This window comes from Crocodylus siamensis, chromosome 4 (genome assembly GCF_052110815.1).
Source record: "Crocodylus siamensis isolate JL-2025a chromosome 4, ASM5211081v1, whole genome shotgun sequence".
Taxonomy (NCBI): domain Eukaryota; kingdom Metazoa; phylum Chordata; order Crocodylia; family Crocodylidae; genus Crocodylus; species Crocodylus siamensis.
In genome coordinates, this window is record NC_143398.1 from 183056672 (window position 1) to 183078294 (window position 21623).

Sequence of the window (21623 nt, forward strand, 5' to 3'; positions counted from 1 at the left end):
CACAGTCTGTAACTTGAAGGTACCAAATGTTATGTTAGCTGTCTATGCAACATACTCCTACATTAATGAGGGGTGAAATCCTAACTAGTGTTTTCCAGATCCTTTTTAAAATACAAGATATGAAAATTCAAAGGGGCATCTGCATCCCTTCTCATGACACTTAAGGCTTGAAAATGGCTTACATCTGATGTTGAGATTGTGGTTTGCCCAAGATCTCAGAACTCTTGAGTATCTTGTAAAGGATCGCCATCAGGAAGAAACATTATATGAATTGTTGCAATTATAGCTAAGAATTAAATCAGTTTTCAAGTACCTTGTATTGTGTTCAGTCATGAGACACAGAACTCAATTCATTATGCAGTGTCATTGCCCTTTGTGCCCTTAGTTTGGTAAAGGTGTGCTCTCAGTGAAATAGTCTAGTTTATAAAAATGACTTGGATTAAGCACTCTAGTCATACTCCTAACCTTAGCCAGACTTTCCAGGATTACAGTAGCCCTTCTATTCAAGGTAAGATTTCCTGGGCTGCAGTACATTGCTAGTAAAAAAAGTTAACTCTGTATTAGTCCTTGTCTTGTGCAACTTTTAGTTTGTAAAGAAAAGAATGACTTAATTGGCATCACAGACATGGTAGAATGACTCTTACACTTGAACTATATTGAAGTATTTTCCTCAGTGGAGATACTTTATCTCTGGTGAGAGAGGGGTGCAGGGAAATAACAGCAGTAATAGTATGATGGGGGTGGGGAAGGGGCATGGGACTATTCATAGATTGTAGAGCCAGAAGGGCCCACAGTGGATCATTGTGTCCAGCCCCATGCCCCTGGCAAGAAAAAGGAATGAGGTCGGATGACCCCAGCCAGATGATTATCAAGTCTCCTCTTGAAGACCACCAAGTTAGGTGATAGTACTGCCTCTATGTTGCTTATGAATTGAAACCAGAGGGGATACAAATATTGGGTTAAAAATAGGGTGGCTATATCTCCTGGATTTTACAGGCTAGTCCCAGCTGGTTGGTCAAAATTTAAAAACTCCCAAAATCATGGGGTTGCAGCTTTGCCTCCCTACCAGAGTGTACCTGCAGCACTGCTGACTGGGGGGGGAGAGGGCAATGTCCCAGCCTTCTTTATGGTCATTTTACTTAACAAGTTATGTTAAGGCTTGGGGGACATGACTGACCACAAGATGAACATGAGCCTTCAATGTGATGCTACGGCTAGTAAAGTGAGCAAAATGCTGGCCTGCATCCATAGATGCTTCTCAAGCAAATCCCGGGATGTCATTCTCCCATTGTACTCAACTTGGTGAGGATGCAGCTGGAGTACATCCAGTTCTGGGCTCCACAATTCAAACAGGATGTGGAGAAGCTTGAAAGAGTGCAGAGGAGAGCTACGTGCATGATCAGAGGTCAGGAAAACAGACCTTACAATGACAGGCTGAGAGCTATGGGACTCTAGCCTAGAAAAGTGCAGGCTCAGGGGTGATCTGATGGCCACCTATAAGTTTATCAGGGGTGTACACAAGATCTGGGGGAACATTTGTTCACTGGAGCACCCCAAGGGGTGACAAGTTTGAACAGTTATAAACTACTGCAAGACTGTTTCAGGCTGGACATAAGAATTTCTTCACTGTCTGAGCCCCTAAGGTCTGGAATAGCCTGCCATTGGAGGTGGTTCAAGCACCTACATTGGATGCTTATCTTGCTGGGGTCCTATGACCCCAGCTGACGACTTCCTGCCCCCTGAGCAAGGGGCTGGACTCAATGATTGATGATAAGGGCTCGAGGCTATTTCCCCTGTCAAAGCTGGAATAAAATTACAGAAAGCAAACATTACTGATTAAAACCAGCCCTAGCTCTGGTATAATATTATTACCATAAGTAAGGAAGCAGCATTTAAAGATAAGAACATAAGCATTTTAATCTCTGTCTACAATGCAGGTAAGAAAACAAGCTGAAATTTCTCATGTTTGCAGATGTAAACAATCTGCCTTAGCATCACATTAACACTGTTTTTGCAACTAAATACTCTTGCTGCCTTCTACAAAGCTAAGGCCAAAGTGCAGGGACATGGTTTAAAGTTTATGAGGAAATTTGCTGCCACTAGTCCAGCTGTGATTTGGGTCTAACTTTCTAACCCTAGTAAAATGAAGTAAACTTAAAACAGAGACCTCGCTATTGTATTTTTGTCAACTGAATTTAAGCATTCTTAATATCAAATACATGTTGCTAGAATGCTGATGTACTTTCTTTCTCTCCTATCCTTAGTGAAGACCAGCAGAGTAAAGCATTGAAAAAGCCTTTAATTTGTGAGCCTGAAAAAAAACAAACAGTATTTTTCTTTATTTATCAGATATTTCCTAAGGCATAGGAGACACAGTATTGTCCAATCATTCTGGACTCCATGCAGTGAACTTTGCTTTCTTCTATGCCAGCTGAAGAGGGTCTCTATCAATTTCTGACACAATGATGTTAACTTTATTTTCTAGGTGGGTGACCAGCATGTCTTGCAGCTCCAACAGGAAGCCTCGCTCACTGTTACTGTGCTCACACAGAATCACACTTATCCCATTGCCAACAACATCCAGCACTTCATGGTGGGACATCTCTCCTGTCAGCATGAGAAGAGATACCCCATACAGTACATAAAACTACAGTATTTGCAGTTCACTACACAATAATAATCTATAACATCAAATAATAATTTAAGTGAACCAGAAAGAAGAATAAAAATTATTTTTTTTTTAATAAAAATTCTTTCACCCTTTCTACTTGCATTCTTCCTCTATTTTGAATCCTCATTTTTTAAATTGAGGTTCTAATGAATGCACCTTCTTGTGTTTTTATAAACATCTTGAACATGGAACATTTAAATCTTTGGGAAATGTCTAACTTTGGTTTTCAGAATATTTTGTAATTTATCCTAGATGTATTCAAATACAAATGCTAACTAGTTCCTTGTGAACAGTAAGGTGTTTGTTTGTTTTTTGAGGGGGGGGTTCAGCCAGATGCACAACAATTAAGTCTCTAAAAGGAAGTTGAGCACTTCTCACCCACAGGATTCTTTGTAGAAAGAAAAGAAAAAGAAAAAAAAGCTTTTTATTGTACTTTCTCTCTTCCTGCATCTTGGCTCTGGCTGCAGTTCATTGTGCCCACCCTTATGGATCATTACTGGAGCTGGCAGAGCTCTGCAGGCTGTACCTGTATGCAGGCCTGAGGCTTTATTTTATTTTATTTTATTTTACACTTTGTGATTAGAAACACTTACCCCGTGATTTTGATAAATTTAGATGTATACGCATGTAGACAGGTTAAGTACAGGCATCTATATTATCATGCATAAATGAATGTTCAAAGTGAACTAGTCTTGGGAGTCCGGTAAGCTCTCCTCACTGAATACAGAAAAAGTCTCTCCTATCCAGCATTTCTATTGTACCTGACACAATGAACAGTTCAGCAGTAGACCCATCTTACTCTTCAAAATATTTGTTCTTTTAGTAACTGATTATTCAGCAATGATACCTGATGCCCTGTCATGGCAGGTTCCTTCAGCAGCCAGACTACTCTTTGTCTAAGAAATATTTTCATAAAAAAAAGGATGCAACAAGAACAGGTCTCATACCAGTGAGATAGAGGTCAGCTTCCACACCCTGCAGGACACTTCTTCCAGAACCAGCACACACAGCAACTGTCCTTATTTGGGATTCTGCAGAATAACAAATGCCACAATTAAATTCCCACCCTGTCCTTCAGCCTTGATGCCAACACTGACAAGATAATTTGAAGTGCTAACATTCTGTCTTGCTCTTGGGACCAGTGGAAACGTGTTGGATGAAGGAAAGGGATTCTAATTTGGAGGTGGATAGGCCAACCACTTCTCTAGAAAGAGAGCAAGATGCCTTGAACACTAGAAAGTGTTGATGCATGAACTACTCAGCACTCCATCCTGCATGCTACGAGAAGCTTTCTGAATTGGTGCACAGAGAAAGTAAGATGCTTTTACATGGCACTACTAGCCACTATAGTTTGGTAACTACACCTTTCAGACTTGTCTGAAGTAGGAGTCACACCCTGAATTAGGCACTTTAAAAGCAGTGACTAGTTTCTGAATAACTTGCACAAAATATATTTTTCAGTTTAAACATACTTGCGCATTACAGGTAGATTATAAAGGAAAGGTTATCTAGTCTTACAAGTTATACCTCTTGAGGAATGACAGCATTTCTATAGAGGTTAAGATTGAAAACTGTAAAAAGATGATCTGGGCTCTGTTTCTAGGTTTTACTATTGCCTCATGGTTTGACCTTGGACATATCACTTTCTCTGTTCCTCAGTTTATGCCCCTCTAATCATGGATATTTATATACATTTGCAAGGTGCTAAAATGTGCTTGAAATATTAAGGATTCTATAGTTTTTAAGTCTCAATTATGTTGCTACGTATTCACTCTAGAATTATCATTTCATGGTAACATTTGTCCCCAGAGACCTTGGGGAAAAAGTTTAAGACAGGAGAAACCACCGTACAAACCATGAAAAAGCTAATGCATACTTAGCTTGTGTACTTCCTCCTTCACAGGGATGACCAGTGCAATGCAAAACTCACCTTAAAATACAGACTACATTAGGAGCAGACTTTCAGTGATTTGTGTAGCATAGTAATTACTAAATTAGTTAGTTGTTCTTTGAACAAGCAGCTATTTCACACAAGGAATCATACCAGTCCTAAAGAGAGGATACAGCAGTCTCTTTCCCATACATGTGCATGCTAATTGTATCCAAGGGGCACCAATTATGGTGAAAAGTCATACTTGTAGGTTTACCTAATGTCTTTCCCACACCAAGGGCCAGGCGGACGTAAGACAATTTTAGGTAGTTTTTGATTCGTTCAGTTAAGGCTGACAGGGAAGCTGGCTTGCTCAATTTGCATAGACGTCCCATTCCAGTCTGTGGAAGCAGAGGCTGTGAAAAAAACAATGTTTAATGACTATGAGAAAGCTCATGCCAGCTAATCAAATTTTTACTTTACAGGAACTGACACTTGAGGGGTACATTGGAAATAACCACATAGAGAAAGAATTTCTACGTACTTCACAAAAGATTGAAAGGACAAGGTAATCCATTGAGCCTGTCTGCACTAGATGCCGCAAATAGGTTAAGAGGTAGTACAGGCCACACAATTAGCCTCACTTTTTTTGTGAAGCATAAGTGCTCTCAAGTGCCCTAATGTCAGTGGTAAGGAAACCTGAGAAAAGGCAGCATAAGGAAGCTTGCATTACTGCCAATACTCTTCTTGTTCTGGGGGTAAGCCATTTTACTCTCTAGAGCCAGCAACCTAGCACCTTTCACAAACATTACAGGCAATTCAGTGAAAGGGGGAACAGCAATAAAGTGTATTACCTTCTGTAACAACAAGATCTCAGTCATGTGATAAAGACCATTCTGGGATAATAATGACATTACATCCTGCATTGCCTTTTCAGTACAGTTCAGACTGACTCGTGTCTGGTCCTCACCTTCAGCCCTGCAAAATAACAATGGTTTTATTATTTTTTTTTAAAGATGTCAGAATCTAATGAACAGAACGCAGAGCTCTCCTATTAAGAGTAGAAGGGACAAGGTAACAATGCAAAATAGAAGAGACAACAGCTCAAGAAATGCTTTTTTTATAGACTCAGTAATGGCAACCCTACTCTCCTCCAAAAAAGAAAAAAGAAAAAAAAGAAAAAAGGATGGCATTTATCAACAAAATGACATGCTACAAAGAAATCCTAATATCACTAAACAGATCACGTAAGACCAGCAGACTGACTAGAAAGAACAAACGATGATAAAAAAGAGTGACATGTCAATGGTATTTATTTTTTCAAAGCAGCAGGAAAAAAACCCAGAGTGCCACATGCAGTACCTGGCAGGGAGAGTCACAATAGATGAAACCTCTGGAATTTTCTGCACTTTGGCCAGGACAGCTTCCAGCTGCTCAGCCTGGCCCACAATGAACTCCACTCGGTGACTGCCCTTAGTTGGATATGTTAGAGTAGTCGATGGTTGTATTGGGACAGAGGAGGTAGAGGCACCTGAGAGAACATGCAACCCAGCAGTTCATGATACTGAACAAAAAAACAACAAAATGGCCCCTACCACTGAGGATCTGTCTAGAGAAATACAGTGCCTGTGATTTATTAGTCAATTTTAGGAGTAAAGAATCAAGATCTACAAGGAGGTTTATATAGCTGAAATTCGAGTGTGGAAGGTTGAATTGAATACTGTGAGAATAACACAGCAGTTCAGAGCAGAAGTTTCAATTCAGAAAGATATTTTCCATGGCTAGATGTGCATCTTACAGGGAGATCTCCATGTTAACTCTTAGCCAACATTTTCCTGCTGCTCCTAAATATACAGCTCTTTCTTAAGTTGAAAGCAAGTATTGCTGGGGAAATTTGTTTTATCAAGTTCTAGTGGAAGTGTCTCTTCCCACGTTTCTCCACCCCAATAATAACACAAATGACTATTATACTCGGAACTGCACTCATGAGTCAGAAGATACCAGAACATCTTGCAGTCTATGGCTTAACACTACTGCCAGAACACTCAAACATGCTGCAGTGCTTCCCATCCTGATGTGCTGAATAACAGAACTGTATCAGAGCTGAAATAAAACCAAGGCTCATCCCTCAAGGAAGGTGCTAGACTATTCATTTTGATTATATCTACTGGTGCTTTTTTGGGCCTAGCATTACACATCAGACAGCTTGCGCACTACATACTGCCTTAGGTTACGCCCCTTTGCCCGATTAAATAGCGCCTACAATTCATGATCAATCATCAAGGAATGGAATTGGGAGTTGGAAGATCTGTCACTACTAAACTGGTTGATCTTGGACATGTCCTTTAAGCTTTGGTGTACTTTTGTCCCATAAAGACTACCTGATGAAGGAGGAAACCCATGACTGAGAAGTGCTCGTACCCTACGAAGACCAAGGCCAAGCAAGTAACACTGAAAATGCATCAGGGCATTTTCAGCTGACAATAAACATTCTACCTTTTGTAATGGGGGGAGGGAGGGGGAAAACACATGCCCATCCTGCACCCATCATTTCCCTAAACCAGAAACCCAGATGAGATCCAGGTCTATGCACTTAGCCAGCAGCCTACACACCAACTTAGGATGCAGAGGACAGCTGGGCTGGAAGGAACTTATGAGGTCACATCTAGCACGGTTCCCCTCTAACCTGCTCTTAAAAGTTTCGAAGGATGGAGATCCCACACCTTCTCTGGGAAGGCTGTTCTGGCAGCTAAACCCCAGAAAGTTCTCCCTCACCTCCAGGCTGAAATGTCTTGCTGCAATTTTGGCTGAGAGTAGGGCCAGGAGGGGCCTCAGGTTACATCTAGCACAGTGGTCACCTCAAAGCAGGATCCTGGGATGTATCTGGTGGGGGGAGGGGTATACACTGGTGCACTTGAACCCTCCTTTGAGTCCTACTCCTCCCTCTCAAAGTTTAAAACCATGTGCCTGGCAACCATGCCCCACACAGCACCTGCTGCAGCGCACACTGCTCACAGCACCTTCAAGGGGCAGTGAGCAGGGGTCCCAGACCGGCTGGAGCAGGTGCCAGGCCAGGTCCGAGAGGGGAGAGGAGGAGGTCTGCGGGCTGCATCCAGCAGCAGCCGCTATTCCCAGCCAGGCAGCGCCGGGGTAGCCCCTGGCCCCTTCTAGGCTCCCGCCGCCGCGCCCCGCCCCAGCCCTCACCCAGCGCGGCCGCGAGCCAGGCGTTGACGCCGCGCGGGAGCGCGTCCAGGGCGGTGTGGGGCGAGTAGAGGCCGACGCGGCTCTCGGCCGCCCGCAGCAACAGCCGGTCCCGCCAGCCGGTAGCGGGCGTGAGGCGCCGCAGCGGGCGGAAGAGCGGCGGGTGGTAGGCGAGCACCAGCTCCGCGCCCCGCGCCAGCGCCTCGTCCAGCACCGGCTCCGTGAGGTCGGTGGTCAGCAGCAGCGTGCGCACGGCGTGCGGCGGGCTGGGCTCGCACAGCAGCCCCACGTTGTCCCAGCTCTCCGCCAGGCCCGGCGGCGCCAGAGCGTCCAGCGCCGCCGCCACCGCCCGCAGCTCCATGACGCCGCGCGTGGGGCCGGGACCGGGGCCCACGCGCGGGAGGCGCCGGCGGAGCCGCTGCAGCAAGCAAGGCCGCACCAACATGCGCGACTGACGGGCACGGGGGTGGGGTTAGCTTCAGCTGGCCACGCCCCCGGCCTGGTCCGGTCCGACCCCGAATCGGGTCCCTCCCTCCCCGTCCTCGCGCGCCGCTTCGGTCCGCCCCCGAATTGGTCCCGCTTTCGCCTTCAGCGCGCGCCGCTTCGATCCAACTGCAACTGGTTCTCTCCGCAGGTAGGTGCGCGCGGGTCCCCGCGGTGCGCCTCGCTCAGCCAGGGGGACGGGGCGGCGGAGGACGTGTAGTGTAGGCCGGGGCCTCCCTCCCCGCTTCCCTTGCCCGGCCTGTCCGCCCCAGTGCCCTCCTGGCACCGCGCTGCTCACAGCAGGTGCGAGCGCCTCGTGAGCACGGGTCGCAGCCCGGCTGGAGCAGGAGTCTTGTGTGATACAGCCCGGCCAGGGCCTGGCTGACACGCGGCCCCGGCGCAGCCACTCGGGTTGTGTGCCACGTGCAGGCAGGGCCCAGCTTGGTTGGAGCAGCTGCCAGGTCAGGTACAGGAGGGAAGGGGAGGAGGGGGTCTGTGGACAGGGTCCAGCTCCGCAGACTGGCCCAGGCCACAAGCAGCACCCTGACCCAGCTCCACAGCCCAGATCCTGCCCCCTGGCTGGATGCTTGACACCCCTGGCATGAGCCCTGCTTGTCAGAGTACACTTCTTTCCTGATGCTGTCCTACCTAAGAAATATTTACATCCTTTCAGACACCTGATCCAGTATCCCTAGCTATCACTTATAACAGAGAGTTACAGTCTCATACCCATATTTATTTAAAGGTTTTTGATTAGACTTTCCCCCAGCTAAGTCCTTTCCTGCTTGAAATGTAAACACCCATTGTCTGGGAACAGGTCTCCGCTCACATATCTCAGCTCAGCTCATGTCTGCATAGCCATCTTTCATATTAACTCTCAGTGATTTCTTTTCCTCAGCTAACCAAGCATTGTTCCTCTTAGCTGCAAATAGTTTTTATCTATCCTGACAGCTAATCAATAATCCTTTGACAGGCTTATATGAGTTCCTTATATACAGGGATTTGAGTTTCCCATTTGCTGTGCAAAAACACAGATTTTCTCTTTTAAAGGAGAAAAACCCTGGAAACCACAGGTTTCCCCTTGTAGACTGGCAGAGTTCCAGTCTGTAATGGGCTGCTTGGGACTGGGAGGAGCTGGATACAGGGGGTAGAGGGTGCTATATGCATGCGTGTGCGCACACCTGCATGTGGCAGCCAGGCAGTGTGGTGGAGAGCAGCTCCCTCCAGGTAAGTCTACAAGAGAGGAGAGTGGGCACAGGTGGGGGGGCGGGGAGTGGCAGGGAGCACAGGTGACAGTTGGGAAGAGGAATTGGAGGCGCATGCCTCCCAGATTTCTGCGTCCCCCAAGATGTGCCCTCCCCTGCCCCTCAACACATTGCCTGTGCTCCCCCATGTCCCCTAACATATCACCTGTGCCCACACCCCCGCCTCCACACACCCACCCTATTCCCCACACACTAGGGCACTGGCAGGACTAGGGAACTCTGGTTCAGAGTGAGGGGCACCAGCAGGGGAATAAGGGCAGTGGCAGGACCAGGGGGCTGTGGGCTGGGAGTGAGGGGCACTGGAAGGGCTGTAGAATGGGAGTGAGGGACACCAGCATGGCTGTGGGAACTGTTGCTTGGGAGTGAGGGGCAACAGAATGGGCAGGGGCAGGGCACTGATGTATCAGGGCTGCTCAGCGCCACAAAGCAGCAGGGAGGAACAGCTGCTGTTGGACTTGTGTCCTGATGAGCAAAGGGGGGGGGGGGCTCTGATTTTCCGTGATAAAAAAAACTAAAATCAAATGCCAAAATATATAGATATTTAGACTTTATTATAATGATTGAGGCATTGGTAGGTATCCAAATTGCTTTTAAATTGTCAATATATTAATAAAACATTGTGTTCAACTAATGCCTGTATATATAGTGATGTTTCATTTTAATCACAGAAAAAACACTGATTTGGGGGTTTTTAATCAGATCATTTGGAATTTTTGTGGGATTTTTTTAATTAGAGAATTTGAGATTTTTAAATAGAAAACCAGGATCCCTGCTTAAAATACAAAAATACAGCTACATCTAATATCATGGTTCATGGAAACATAGAAGTAATAAAAACTAAACACATTTTAACATTGGCTACGGAGACCCAACACCATATTAGCGATTCTAATTCAGGAAAACATCTATACATGACACTCCTTGAATGCCCCAAATTTTCCTCGTTTGGGTGTGAGTTTGTAACAGGTGGATAAGGTTTTCTGGCCTGTGTTTCACAGGAGGTCAAAAAAGGTCCCTTCTGGCTTTCTATGCTGGTCACAATTTTTTCAGTCTTTCATCATATAAAAGGGCATTTTTTTCATATGTCTCTTAACTGTAAGAACTTTTTTTCTATTAATTTGTAGCTCTCAAAGTAATGCGCGGCTTTTTTAAAATGCTTGTAAGCCACACAATGTAGATGTCAGTGAGTTTTAGAATTAAAAGGAAATGATGAATAGGAATTAAAATAATTGTACTTTCTTTGCAGGAAACCATTACACATGTCTGCACATTGGACACTTGGACACCTAATGAGAAGGGATGGTGAGGCAGAAAGGGGTTTTTATATATTTTTACATTTTGTGAGACTGGTATTTCTTGAAAATAGGACAGATGCTCTGTGTCCCAGATAATCTCACAATTACTTCAATATTGTAAAAATCTCAACTTTCTGTTTTGTTGTTTTCTGTACAATATGCTCTGGAAAAGCAAAGGTGTCAGTCTCACTGTAACTGTATAATTAATATTGCATATCTGAGCTAGAATAGAAAAACTGTCTTCACAGAAATTCCAGTTAAACAGCTTCCCTTCTTTACATTTAAATATAGTAAAAACATGCAGATATTGCATTGTTTTTTTATAATTGTTTTCCATACAGCTGTCTCATACAATGAGTGAGGTTTTGTCTTCACTCTGGTTTAGCTTGTTATTCTTTATAAACACTCTGATTTAATGATCTGTGTGCTCTGAAATGCTAGCTCTGTCACTAACAGGTGGGTAATTGATTGGATCTTGAAAGTTAACAAATAGCATTTTTTTTTCATAGTTTCATAGTTGTTAGGGCCTGGGAGGGCCCTTACAGATCATTGGGTCCAGCCCTCCTGCACTTGGGCAGGAAAGACTGTTGGGGTCAAGATGTTTTTTGAAGATTACTAGGGTGGGTGACTGTACCACTTCTTAGGGGAGCCTGGTCCAAACCCTCAGCACTTGGCTTATGAAGAACTTTTTCCTTGTGTCTAGCCTGAAGCAATCTTCAGTTGGTTTCTGCCTGTTATTTCTTGTCTTGCCCTAGGGGCCTTGCTGACTAGATGCTCCCCCAAACCCTGCTGTATGCCCTGATATACTTTAGGCTGCCACCAAGTCCCCCCTGAGTTTTTCATAGACAGCAACGAATTATGAATAATCCAGAGCCCAGCCTGGGTCATGAGTATTCCTGTTCAGTTGTTTGGTTTGTTTTTCTACCTTTCAGCTGGAAGTTCATGTCATTTATACAATGTTGGTATTTGATAGTTCATGCCAGTGATTGTAATACTATATTAAATCAAATGACATAATTATATCTCTGTGGATTACTTGAAGAGAGTTTCTGTGAAATAGTAAAGCAATACTACCATCTGCAAACCGCCAGACAGCTTCAAAATCATGTATTATTTTGCAGTTACTAATAATGGATATAACTGTTCTTAGTGGTGGCAGATGACAGAACAAGGAGCAGTGGTCTCAAGTTGCAGAAAGGAAAGTTTAGGTTAGATGTTAGGAAAAAACTTTCTCATGTGGAGGTTAGGAAAGCACTGGAATGTATTAACCAGAGAGGCTGTGGAATCTCTATCCGTGGAGGTTATTAAGACCTGGTTGGACAAAGCCTTGGCTGGAATGATACAGTTTGGGGGTGGTCCTTCTTTGAGCAGTGAGTTGGACTAGGTAACCTGATGAGGTCTCTTCCAACCCCAATTTTCTAAGATTCTATGAACTGTTGCAAATGTTTGCTTTGAATACTTACAACAGGGATATTAAGGGCAAAATTTTAGATGCTTTGGACTGGATGGCTCCAGTGACTTAGTTAACTCTAGAAAACAACCCCTCTCTTGTTCTGTTTTATCCCTCTAGATTTCCATTCACATCAGAATACCTAAGGAATAGTCTCTTTTGCCCCAGGCTTTCTTAACATCCCACCCAGCTATACAGTTGGTCCAATAAAAGATATCACCTAAAAGCCCTTCCAAAAACCAATTGGATCTAGTCTGTAAATCACCTTTTTTTTCTGCCTACTTTATCTTTCCAAAGCACAAAAAATTGGTTATAGGCAGACAAGCTTCTTTGGGTAAATGTGGTATCTTTTAGTAAACCACCTCAAATAGTTGGAAAAATTCTTCTTAGCAAGCTTTTGCGTTTAAATACTCTTTGTCAGGCTGAGGAAGCATCTGCAGTTGGTTTGTGCTCTTCAGTGAAAATGTAAAATGAGGAGTCAGTGGGTGAGAGACAGGCTGGGAGGCGGGGCAAAGGGGGATGAATGTAGCAGGCAAATAGTGGAGAGGTACCTGGAGAGTTAGATGTTAGGCAGGTTATAATGTGTCATAAATCCAATGTCTATATTTAATCCATTATTTTTTGTATCCAGGAGGTTGCTGAAGTGAAGTTCATAGGCTTGTCTATGAAAAGTGTTTTGTAAATTCCCATGGAGGATTAGAACTGAGAGATTGGAGAGAGATTGGTTTGCTTGTAAGAAATGTGCCCCCACAGGTAATTGGGTATTCTTGTCTTTGATAGATTTCCAGTGTGCATTCATTCTGGTGCCTAGTTGTTGTTTGGTCTCTCCTACGTGTTTTCCATCAGGGCATTTGGTGCATTGGATGAGATATATTACATTTCTGGAGGTCCATTTGTAAGATCTAGGAATGCCGATGGTTTTGTTGTGAGGTGTAGTAATTGTGGGGGTGGTGGAGATATGTTGGCAGGTTTTACATTTCTCTCATGGCATGGTGTGGATCCATTCAGTGTGTTTGGGCCGGAGGATGTTTTCTTCTGGTGATGAGGTTAGTGAGGTTCAGCGCTCGTTTAAAGGCTAGGATGCGTGGTTCTGAGAAGATGTCTTCAAGAATTGGGTCTTCTTCTAGTATGGGTTGCAGTTGTTTGAGGATGTTCTGTATAGGTTCGAGGAAGGGGTGATATATCATAACCAAACAATTGGTTATACTTGTTTACTCTATTATTCTTCTTGGCCTTGTCTAGATGTCCTAGAGCCAGTTGGTTAACAACCATTTTTCATCCTATATTAGCGTTTCACCTTACTTTTTTATTTTTAATTCTCAGCACATTCCACCCTAATAAAGTCACCACTTCAGCACATGCTTGCTCACTCTGCTTAAACCACACTTTCCTGAAAGTTTGCTCTGTGCTTGTATATAAGAATGCATAATCAAACATACCACTGGCTACTAAGAGAACTGTACTTTGAAGCCATCATCTTCATAGGGAGGGGTTTATAGGATACCTTTCAGAGCCCATTAGTGCTGTCTTTAAAGTAACCTGAAAGGTTGCAGTTTTGTCATGTAAGGAAGTCTTTCTTTCCCGTTATAGACAGAATTACATACCCCACAAGCACTGCTGTCTTTGAGCGAAACTGGAATAAACCCAGGTTTTTGTCATGGCTTGGCAGAGATGTGACTGGCTAGGCTCTTCACAGTCATGACTTTTTCCATGTTACTTTTGAGTTTACTTTATTTGTGGTGTTCCTACAGATGAAAATGTAGCCCTGGGGTGTAACTCAGGCTGAACAGCAGCTGCATTACTCTGAATACTCTGCAGGGGAATTCCCATGTGTTTAGAGAGCGGATTCCTATGGTGTGGGCATCAGGCTGCCATTCCCCAACTTGGGACACACATCTACAAATAGGGGAATCTGTATAGGGATGTCCCCACTTGCAAACACAGGATGCAAGGATCCCCTGCAAGGGATTCCCACTGTGCATGTATCTTGCTGCTGTGTTCCAACTTGGGGCCTGGCACCTGGAGCATCAGGGGCCTGATCCTGTGTAAAAATGGGCCCTGGCAACATCTGTAAACACCAGTGAAGCAGATCAGCTCTTCTGGGACATATGCTGGTGCAGCTACTCCTGCTTTAAAGACAACATCTGTTCATAGCCTTTCTGGACAGCATAATGAGAAAGCTCTAATGCAGTCAGTATTATTGTTCCCAGTTTTATTACTGTTTTTTTTTAAAGCAGTTCAGGTTTTTTTAAGCAGTTCAGGGTTTTGTTTGTAACTGAGATGCCCAACGTACAGGCTGAGATAATTAACCTAATATAGGAACAAATCCAGATATGCTACTAGTTTAATATTGCATGCTCAGAGATATGAACAGGAATCAAAATAATGGTTAACAGGGAAACATTTACCTGTCCAGGGTGACTAGCAAATGAAGCAGGGCTTGAGACTTGGTTTTTCCTTTTTTAAGTCAAGAGGCTGGTTAATGATTTTCTTCTGTCTCTCTCTCAGGCTGTTACTCTGCACACTGATGTGGGAGATATTAAAATAGAGCTGTTCTGTGAACGAACTCCTAAGGCTTGTGAAGTGAGTAATATGACAAGACTTGAACTGTTCAGTGTTCAGCAAAGACAAATAAGAGAGGACATGATGGAAACAAAATAATGAATGGTAGAGAAAAAGTAAACTTGGCATCTTCATGTACATTTCCATATAATAGAAGAGCTTCCATTGAGATTAAAAAGGAGCACATTCAAAACTGATAAAAGGAAGTAAATTTTGATACAGTGCATGAATAACCTGTTGAACTCATGGTCACATGACATCAATAAGGCCAAGAATTTAGCAAGATTTGTAAATAATGAAAATATCTTATTGCATAAGACACAAACTGCATGCTTCAGAGAATAATCAACTTACTATAGCAAGAATTAGAAAAAAAACTCTGATATATGTAGATTATTCCTAATTTGTTTATGATGCGTCTTGCACCTTCTTCTACAGCATCTGGTACTGGCCCTTGTCTCAGACAGGGTACAGGAGTGATTTGCAATTTCTTTTTTTCTAACTTTGGCCACAAAACTGCAAAGATTCACGTTTATATCTTCAGATACTGCAAGTAGTCCTGTGGATTTCAGTTAAGAGTTAATGCACATAAATGTGATGCAGCATCTGTCCTGCTATTTTGTCTGTTACTGAATAAAACGAGGGCAGTCCCTGTCTGAAATTAGATACATCACTGGTTACATGTATAAGAGTGTTGTGCCTGTGTTGTATTTAAGAGTCACATGTCTCTATTAGATCTTTTCCTCCATATATTGTCTGCAGAAATTTCACTAGCCCTCATGGATTGGTTTTGATGTGAAAAATAGTAGTAGTTTACCTTGTGTTATTAATACAGCTTGTATTTATAAGTCTTAAGAAAGGAGAGACAATGAAATACAGCTTGTATTTATAAGTCCTAAGAAAGGAGAGACAATGAGAGATCCTGGATAACTGGATTTGTACTATTTCGGGAGCTAGAAGCAGAAGACTGATGGCAGCATCTCCCTGCATTGCAAAGTAGGAAGGGCTAAGTTAGCTTTGCCAATCTTGACAAAGTTGCTTTTGGGATACCACAAGGTGTTTTGTAACACAATAGAATACTGCTGAATTGTTTGTTAATAGAGCACTCTTGCAATTTCATCTGTAGAATTTCCTGGCTCTTTGTGCTAGTAACTACTACAACGGCTGCATATTTCATCGGAATATTAAGGGCTTCATGGTACAAACAGGGGATCCAGCAGGTAAATCTTTCTATCAGTGTCTGATACAGTGTGTGCTGTCAGGTTTGGCAGGAAAATAAGATGCATCATAGCTGCTTAGAGAAATTGTAATTATCTAGGTAGGTTTCTGTGAAAAAATATTTAATTCAGGTAAACAGCCATTAACGCTGGATTTAAAATAATATACTCATGTAGCTAAGTTCAGATGCAAACCTCTACACAAATTTAAGCTGATCAGATAATGGCTGATGTGCATTATTACCACCATTATTTGCCACAGGTTGCATAGGTAGTCAGTGACTAGCGTTCCTGTTTCTATACTAAGACTATGTTGTCTTCAAAATATCTCTAGCATTTGGGACAACTACCACAGAGTGGCTGCCATTTGGAGGAAAGTTTGATTCACTTCTCCTGCCACTCAGTCATATTGAATTGAATCTGTGTCAACAGTCCCTTTTTCTGTAAATTGTGTTATTGATGTATGAGCACCCCATTCAGGATGAGGGCCTTGTATGTTTTACATACTGTATAAACAACAAAATCCTAATCCCTGGCCCAGTAGACTGAGTTCTCTAAGTGTTTCAACTGATGTAAGTGTATTTGACGAGTTTTCTGAAAATGGCAGTCAACAATGATTTTTTTTCCCCAATCTGAGAAAGTAGTAATACATTCACATCACTTTTTTTCTTTCTCAGGCTCTGGGAAAGGAGGTAGCAGTATCTGGGGCAGGAAATTTGAAGATGAATTCAGTGAATACCTAAAGGTATTTCTATGCTCTATAATATAGACATTTTTCATAACAAAAATGCATTCCAAGGAGTAGAGGAAGAGCAGCACCAGAAAAACTGGCTGATGGTAATTGTTGGAGGCTAGGAGTGGGATACAGGAGTCTCAATAGTTTGGGAAGGGGCAAAGTTAGGGGTGTCTATTTTTGCAGATTATGGGAACAAAGAATTTGAATGGCTGTGAGATGTCTTTTATGCTTCTTTGGGAGTAAGGAAAGTATTTCAACTCAGGGCATATTTGAGGAGTTAGTAGTAGTTCATGATTGGCAGTTGGCAGGGGATCAACTTTTGTTTCATATTTTTTAAAAGTTTGGGACTTGAAGCATAAAGTAAGTGACCTTTGCAATACACAAAGCATGTGTATCGCAGTCCTGTGTTCACCAAAGCAAGAGTGTTTATGCATATTTTCCCTTTCTGGTCTCTTCCAGCACAGTGTCCGTGGAGTTGTTTCCTTAGCAAATAATGGTCCTAACACCAATGGATCTCAGTTCTTTATCACATATGGCAAGCAGCCACATCTGGATATGAAGTATACTGTCTTTGGGAAGTGAGTGATTCAGCAATATACCTCCTTATCATCATGTTACAAGTGAGATTATACCAGAGCAAGCATAACAGACCTGTAAAAATCAGTCTTGTCTGAAATACCCTGTAGTTGTTAGTTCACAAGCATTATTAATGTGAAACTAAACTAAAGCATTAAATATATAACCTCATCCTGCAAACCCTTTATTTTACTCTTACAAGTTATTGAATTAAATATGGTTACTCATAGTAAGGACTGCTTGCTTGAGTAAGAATATGATGGACTGATCCCTTAATTATTTTGCTTGTCTTGTACAGAGCAGAGATGGGGTAGATCAGAATGGCTTGTTTTTGTAGTTATTGTTTCTCATATTTGCAAGTCCAATTTTACTGATGCTGATTCTAATTTAGCTTCTGAGAGGGAAGGTGGTGCATAAATAAATGTGGGGGAAAGAACGCTGAGGTGTGAACTTCGATTATGGGAGTATTACTATTATTCTTTTTTAAGTTCCTCTGTTTTGATTTACAATAGTTTCCTGTCTGATCATCATCCAGGAGTCACTCATGGACACTTAAATTTCTTTTTCAAAATAGATTAGCATCCAGTTGTCCAAACAGTATGCTGCCTTACTTGCTTCCTCAGTTCTTGCCTTGCAGGTTACAGTTTTGCTGTAAAGAACTTTGAGATACCTAGAGTATAAAAAATAGACCTTTCATTATGAATCTCCTAATTGTTCTGCTTTTTTTCCAGGGTAATTGATGGCTTGGAGACCCTGGATGAGTTGGAGAAGCTGCCAGTGAATGAGAAAACCTATCGACCTCTTAACGACGTTCATATTAAGGACATCACAATTCATGCCAATCCTTTTGCTCTGTAGAGATTGGTCAAACTAACTACTGATCACAATGTTTACACTGGAAGTGTCAGTCACATTCTATCATACCTTTACTCCTTGACTGCAGGACTTTCAGTAACTGATAGCGTCAGACATGGTCCCAGTGGGAAAAATGAACGCTGGATTTTTTAAATCTAGATATTCCACAGAGTCTGCCAAGACTTTGGTTTGTAATTTTTTTGTATTATTATTTTGTACATGCAGAGAGAAGATGAGGGAAAGAATCGTAACAACCATATACACAATCCCTTTCCCAAACTGTGTTTTTGTCTAAATATTCTTTTGAGTCTTTCCTAGGACATGTTAACATTACTTACCTAATGCCTTTCTAAGAATAATTAAGTTAGCCTTTTTGCTAGAAGACAGCACTCTGATAAAGACAGACCCTGCATAAAGAAGTTCCTGCCTGGGAATCTACTTGACCATAAACTGCTCTTCCCTTCAGCAGTGCAACCAATGAATACTTACAACAGTTTAACAAATGCCATTTTATAACTGTTTAAGAGTTGAAAATCAGTAAACGATCTTCAGTTTTTAACTGGGAAAAAAGTGACTTGCAATGAATCTCCTGGACATAGATTTATCTAATATATAAATATTTATGTTGCTTGTTACAGCTCCATCCCAAAATAAAGCTTCCCTAGTATTGGGCTATATAAAGTGTTCATTTTCCACTCAACGTGTAATTGCAATACATTCTCCTTCTGCAAGACTTACAGTATGTCCAGGGGAGTGCGGGACACTTGTTTAGTAGGTCAGAGACTCAAATTTTAGCTCTTGTGCTGTTTGCATCTTTTACCTCATTTCTTTATAATTAATGGCAGCAGTAAGGAGCAGGCAAAAGCAGCTGCCCTTATGTATGGCTGTGTTGTACATCACTGCTGTGCAGAATGCATAGATGACCATTTGTCTTATGATGCAGAGTGCTGTCAACAATGGTCAACATTGGTATTAAACTGCATGATTACCCCAACTTGGATCATGCCAGTCTAACATCTTCTTGCCTTGTCCATAATCCTGAAACAGTCTAACTCATTGTATATTACAAACAAAATGGCCTGCCTTCCTGACCTCTCCATTCTGGCTTTCTCCATTTCTTTCAGACCATTAGCTACTTACTGGCCTGCTTCTGCAGTGTCTGGCCCTTCAGTGTACTTTATAGCAGCTAATTCTTTCATCTTTTACTCTAGCACTTATGTCCCTCCATTATGCCCTGCAGCTTCTGCTCTAGCAAAGTATCTAGCACTCCACTAGCAGTCATGATGACTTCTTCAGAACTACCTCATTCTCTGGCTCTCCAGATATCTTAGTCCCTGGGTTAGAATGATGAGCCAGAAGCAGAACCAGAAGTAGGCAGTGCCCATCACTTAAAAGGCTAATCATATGCTAATCCAATGCCCAAGTAGTAGGGCAGTGGACCTCATTACACAGTCTTTAGCTGCACAATGGGGCTAATGCTACTTCAGTAAGAGAGCAATGTTCTTAGACCCCCACTGTAGATGCAGCATACACCAGCAAAGGTGCATGCTGACAGAACTTTGTATTTTGGAATAAGACTTAGAAAAATTAGGGATACATTGTTCCACATGCATCCTCAGAGTTCTTGCCCCTGCATCTATCGTTTCAACACTTCCCATAATGTGACTGTGCTACAAAAGAAAAAAAAGCGTGCCCACTCCTAACTAGTCACATAGAACGGAGTTTCAACCTTTTTAAAGAAGTATACTCCTGGTGGCAGCCAGATGTGGAGTGGGGGGAGAGGGGGGAAGGGCGAACCTTGCATGCGCAAGCCGCGGCCACCCACTGCCCCCTACTTCCCACAGGTAGTCGCACATGCAGCTCCACAGGCTGCTGACAGGCCTTGCACCCGACCAATTGCGTGCTGCCCATCAGCAGCCTGTGGAGCTACATGTGCGACTCCCTGTGGGAAAGTGGCATGGGGTGGCGGCCTACGCATATGAGCTCCCCCTGCCTGTGTCTGGCTGGGTGGTGCCACTGCCCTTGCCTCTCCCCTCCCCCCTGGCCCTGCTCCTGGGAGGGGGTTGGGCGGGGTGGTGGGTGGCAGCACTCGGTCCCTGCCTGCCCACATGTACCCCCTAGGACCTTTCCAAATACCCCTAGGGATACAAGTATCCCCAGTTGACAACCACTGACATAAAATGGGTGCTTGTGAATTTCAATTTCAAAATCAGTGTTCTATATGAACTGTTGCCAAGCATGATTAATCCCCATTCTGTATTTGCCTACAGGCTTTGTACTACGAACAGCTTATCTCTAGTTTTGTTTGGTACATTATCCTTTAAATAGAAGAGGTGTTATTCCATAGACTGCAAACTTAAATTTTGCCACAACTGGGATTGTGAGCATCAAAAGCACTAAAGAGAATCAAAGGCACTCAGAAGTGTTGGGAAAAGTGTAATTTATTAGAAACTATAGAAAGAGAGGCTGACACAGAAGGAAAGAGTACAGAGGGAATATTAAAAAGTGTATAAAGCCTTTTTAGATTTAGGAGATGGTTAACTTGAAGGAAAAGGACATGTATAAATTGTTTCAAAACATACATTTTTTACCAAAATGCTTTTGTTCTAAATAAGTAATATTTTGTTTTAGGTAGGCTGGTTACTTTTTACCACTCATTGCTTTTGGAGAGAACAACCTTGCAGGTGCCTGCAAGTACAGATCTCCTGCTTGGATCTCCTGCTTACCACAAACAGACACAGAACTGCAACCCACAGCCCAGTCTGAGAGTATGAGAATCATGTGATTTTATTCCAAAGGAGCTGATCACCAGAGACATAATGATGGGTAAAGGATAGTGCTGGCTTGATACCTGTGACACAAGACGTTTAAATTGTCATACACATCTGGGTTAAAGGTGACCTTCAAAGGAAGCAAAACAGTCTTGTGACCTTTTTTACTACTGTGTGATATAGAAAGACTGATAAATGCTTTTAGAAGTGTTTTATATCTTTTTCCCCCCACATTTTCAAGCTTAGTTTGATCTTGAAAATTTCTGAGACAGAAGGGCTAAGAAAGCAAGAATATACATGTTGAGGGACAGCTTAAAATTATTTTAATGTGTACTTTACATCAGGGATTAATATTTTGAAGATGTCTGTGGTAAAGATTTTGCATTTCCACCATTTTTATTTGATGTTAGGGTCAATGATTTGTATTTTGGGACACCAGACTATTTTGGGACGCAATAGTCCCAAATTCTGGGAAACAAGTTCTCCAGGGAAGATCAGAGAGCAACCTCCCCCCCCCCTCAAAAAAAAAAAAAGGAAAAAAGAGGCATTAACCGTTAAAAATATTTTTTTCCTTGTCACTTTTAAGGGAGCACCGGGTAACTTCTTTAAGCCCACAAGGTATCAAAGGCAAGTGGGTGAGACAGCTTACACAGCAAAGATGGTGGGAAAAG

General features: G+C 42.7%; 2 protein-coding genes across 3 annotated transcripts; one reads left to right on the forward strand and one right to left on the reverse strand.

Moving 5' to 3' along the window:
- Positions 1-2279: 2279 nt before the first annotated feature.
- NIF3L1 (NGG1 interacting factor 3 like 1) lies at positions 2280-8243 on the reverse strand. The gene is made up of 6 exons (XM_090045141.1): positions 7746-8243; positions 5904-6072; positions 5396-5519; positions 4819-4957; positions 3619-3702; positions 2280-2607 (listed from the first exon to the last, which is right to left on the reverse strand). The coding sequence occupies exons 1-6, from the start codon at positions 8185-8187 to the stop codon at positions 2423-2425; spliced, it is 1143 nt and encodes a 380-aa protein (XP_089901267.1). The 5' UTR covers positions 8188-8243; the 3' UTR covers positions 2280-2422.
- Positions 8238-20779, forward strand: PPIL3 (peptidylprolyl isomerase like 3). 2 transcript variants are annotated; one of them, XM_090045142.1, is made up of 7 exons: positions 8238-8376; positions 10737-10792; positions 14744-14818; positions 15924-16017; positions 16692-16759; positions 17210-17328; positions 18058-20779. In XM_090045142.1, the coding sequence occupies exons 2-7, from the start codon at positions 10790-10792 to the stop codon at positions 18182-18184; spliced, it is 486 nt and encodes a 161-aa protein (XP_089901268.1). In that variant the 5' UTR covers positions 8238-8376; positions 10737-10789; the 3' UTR covers positions 18185-20779. The 2 variants fall into 2 exon arrangements, with proteins under 2 accessions (XP_089901268.1, XP_089901269.1); XM_090045143.1 differs by lacking the exon at positions 8238-8376 and adding an exon at positions 8414-8686.
- Positions 20780-21623: the final 844 nt, after the last annotated feature.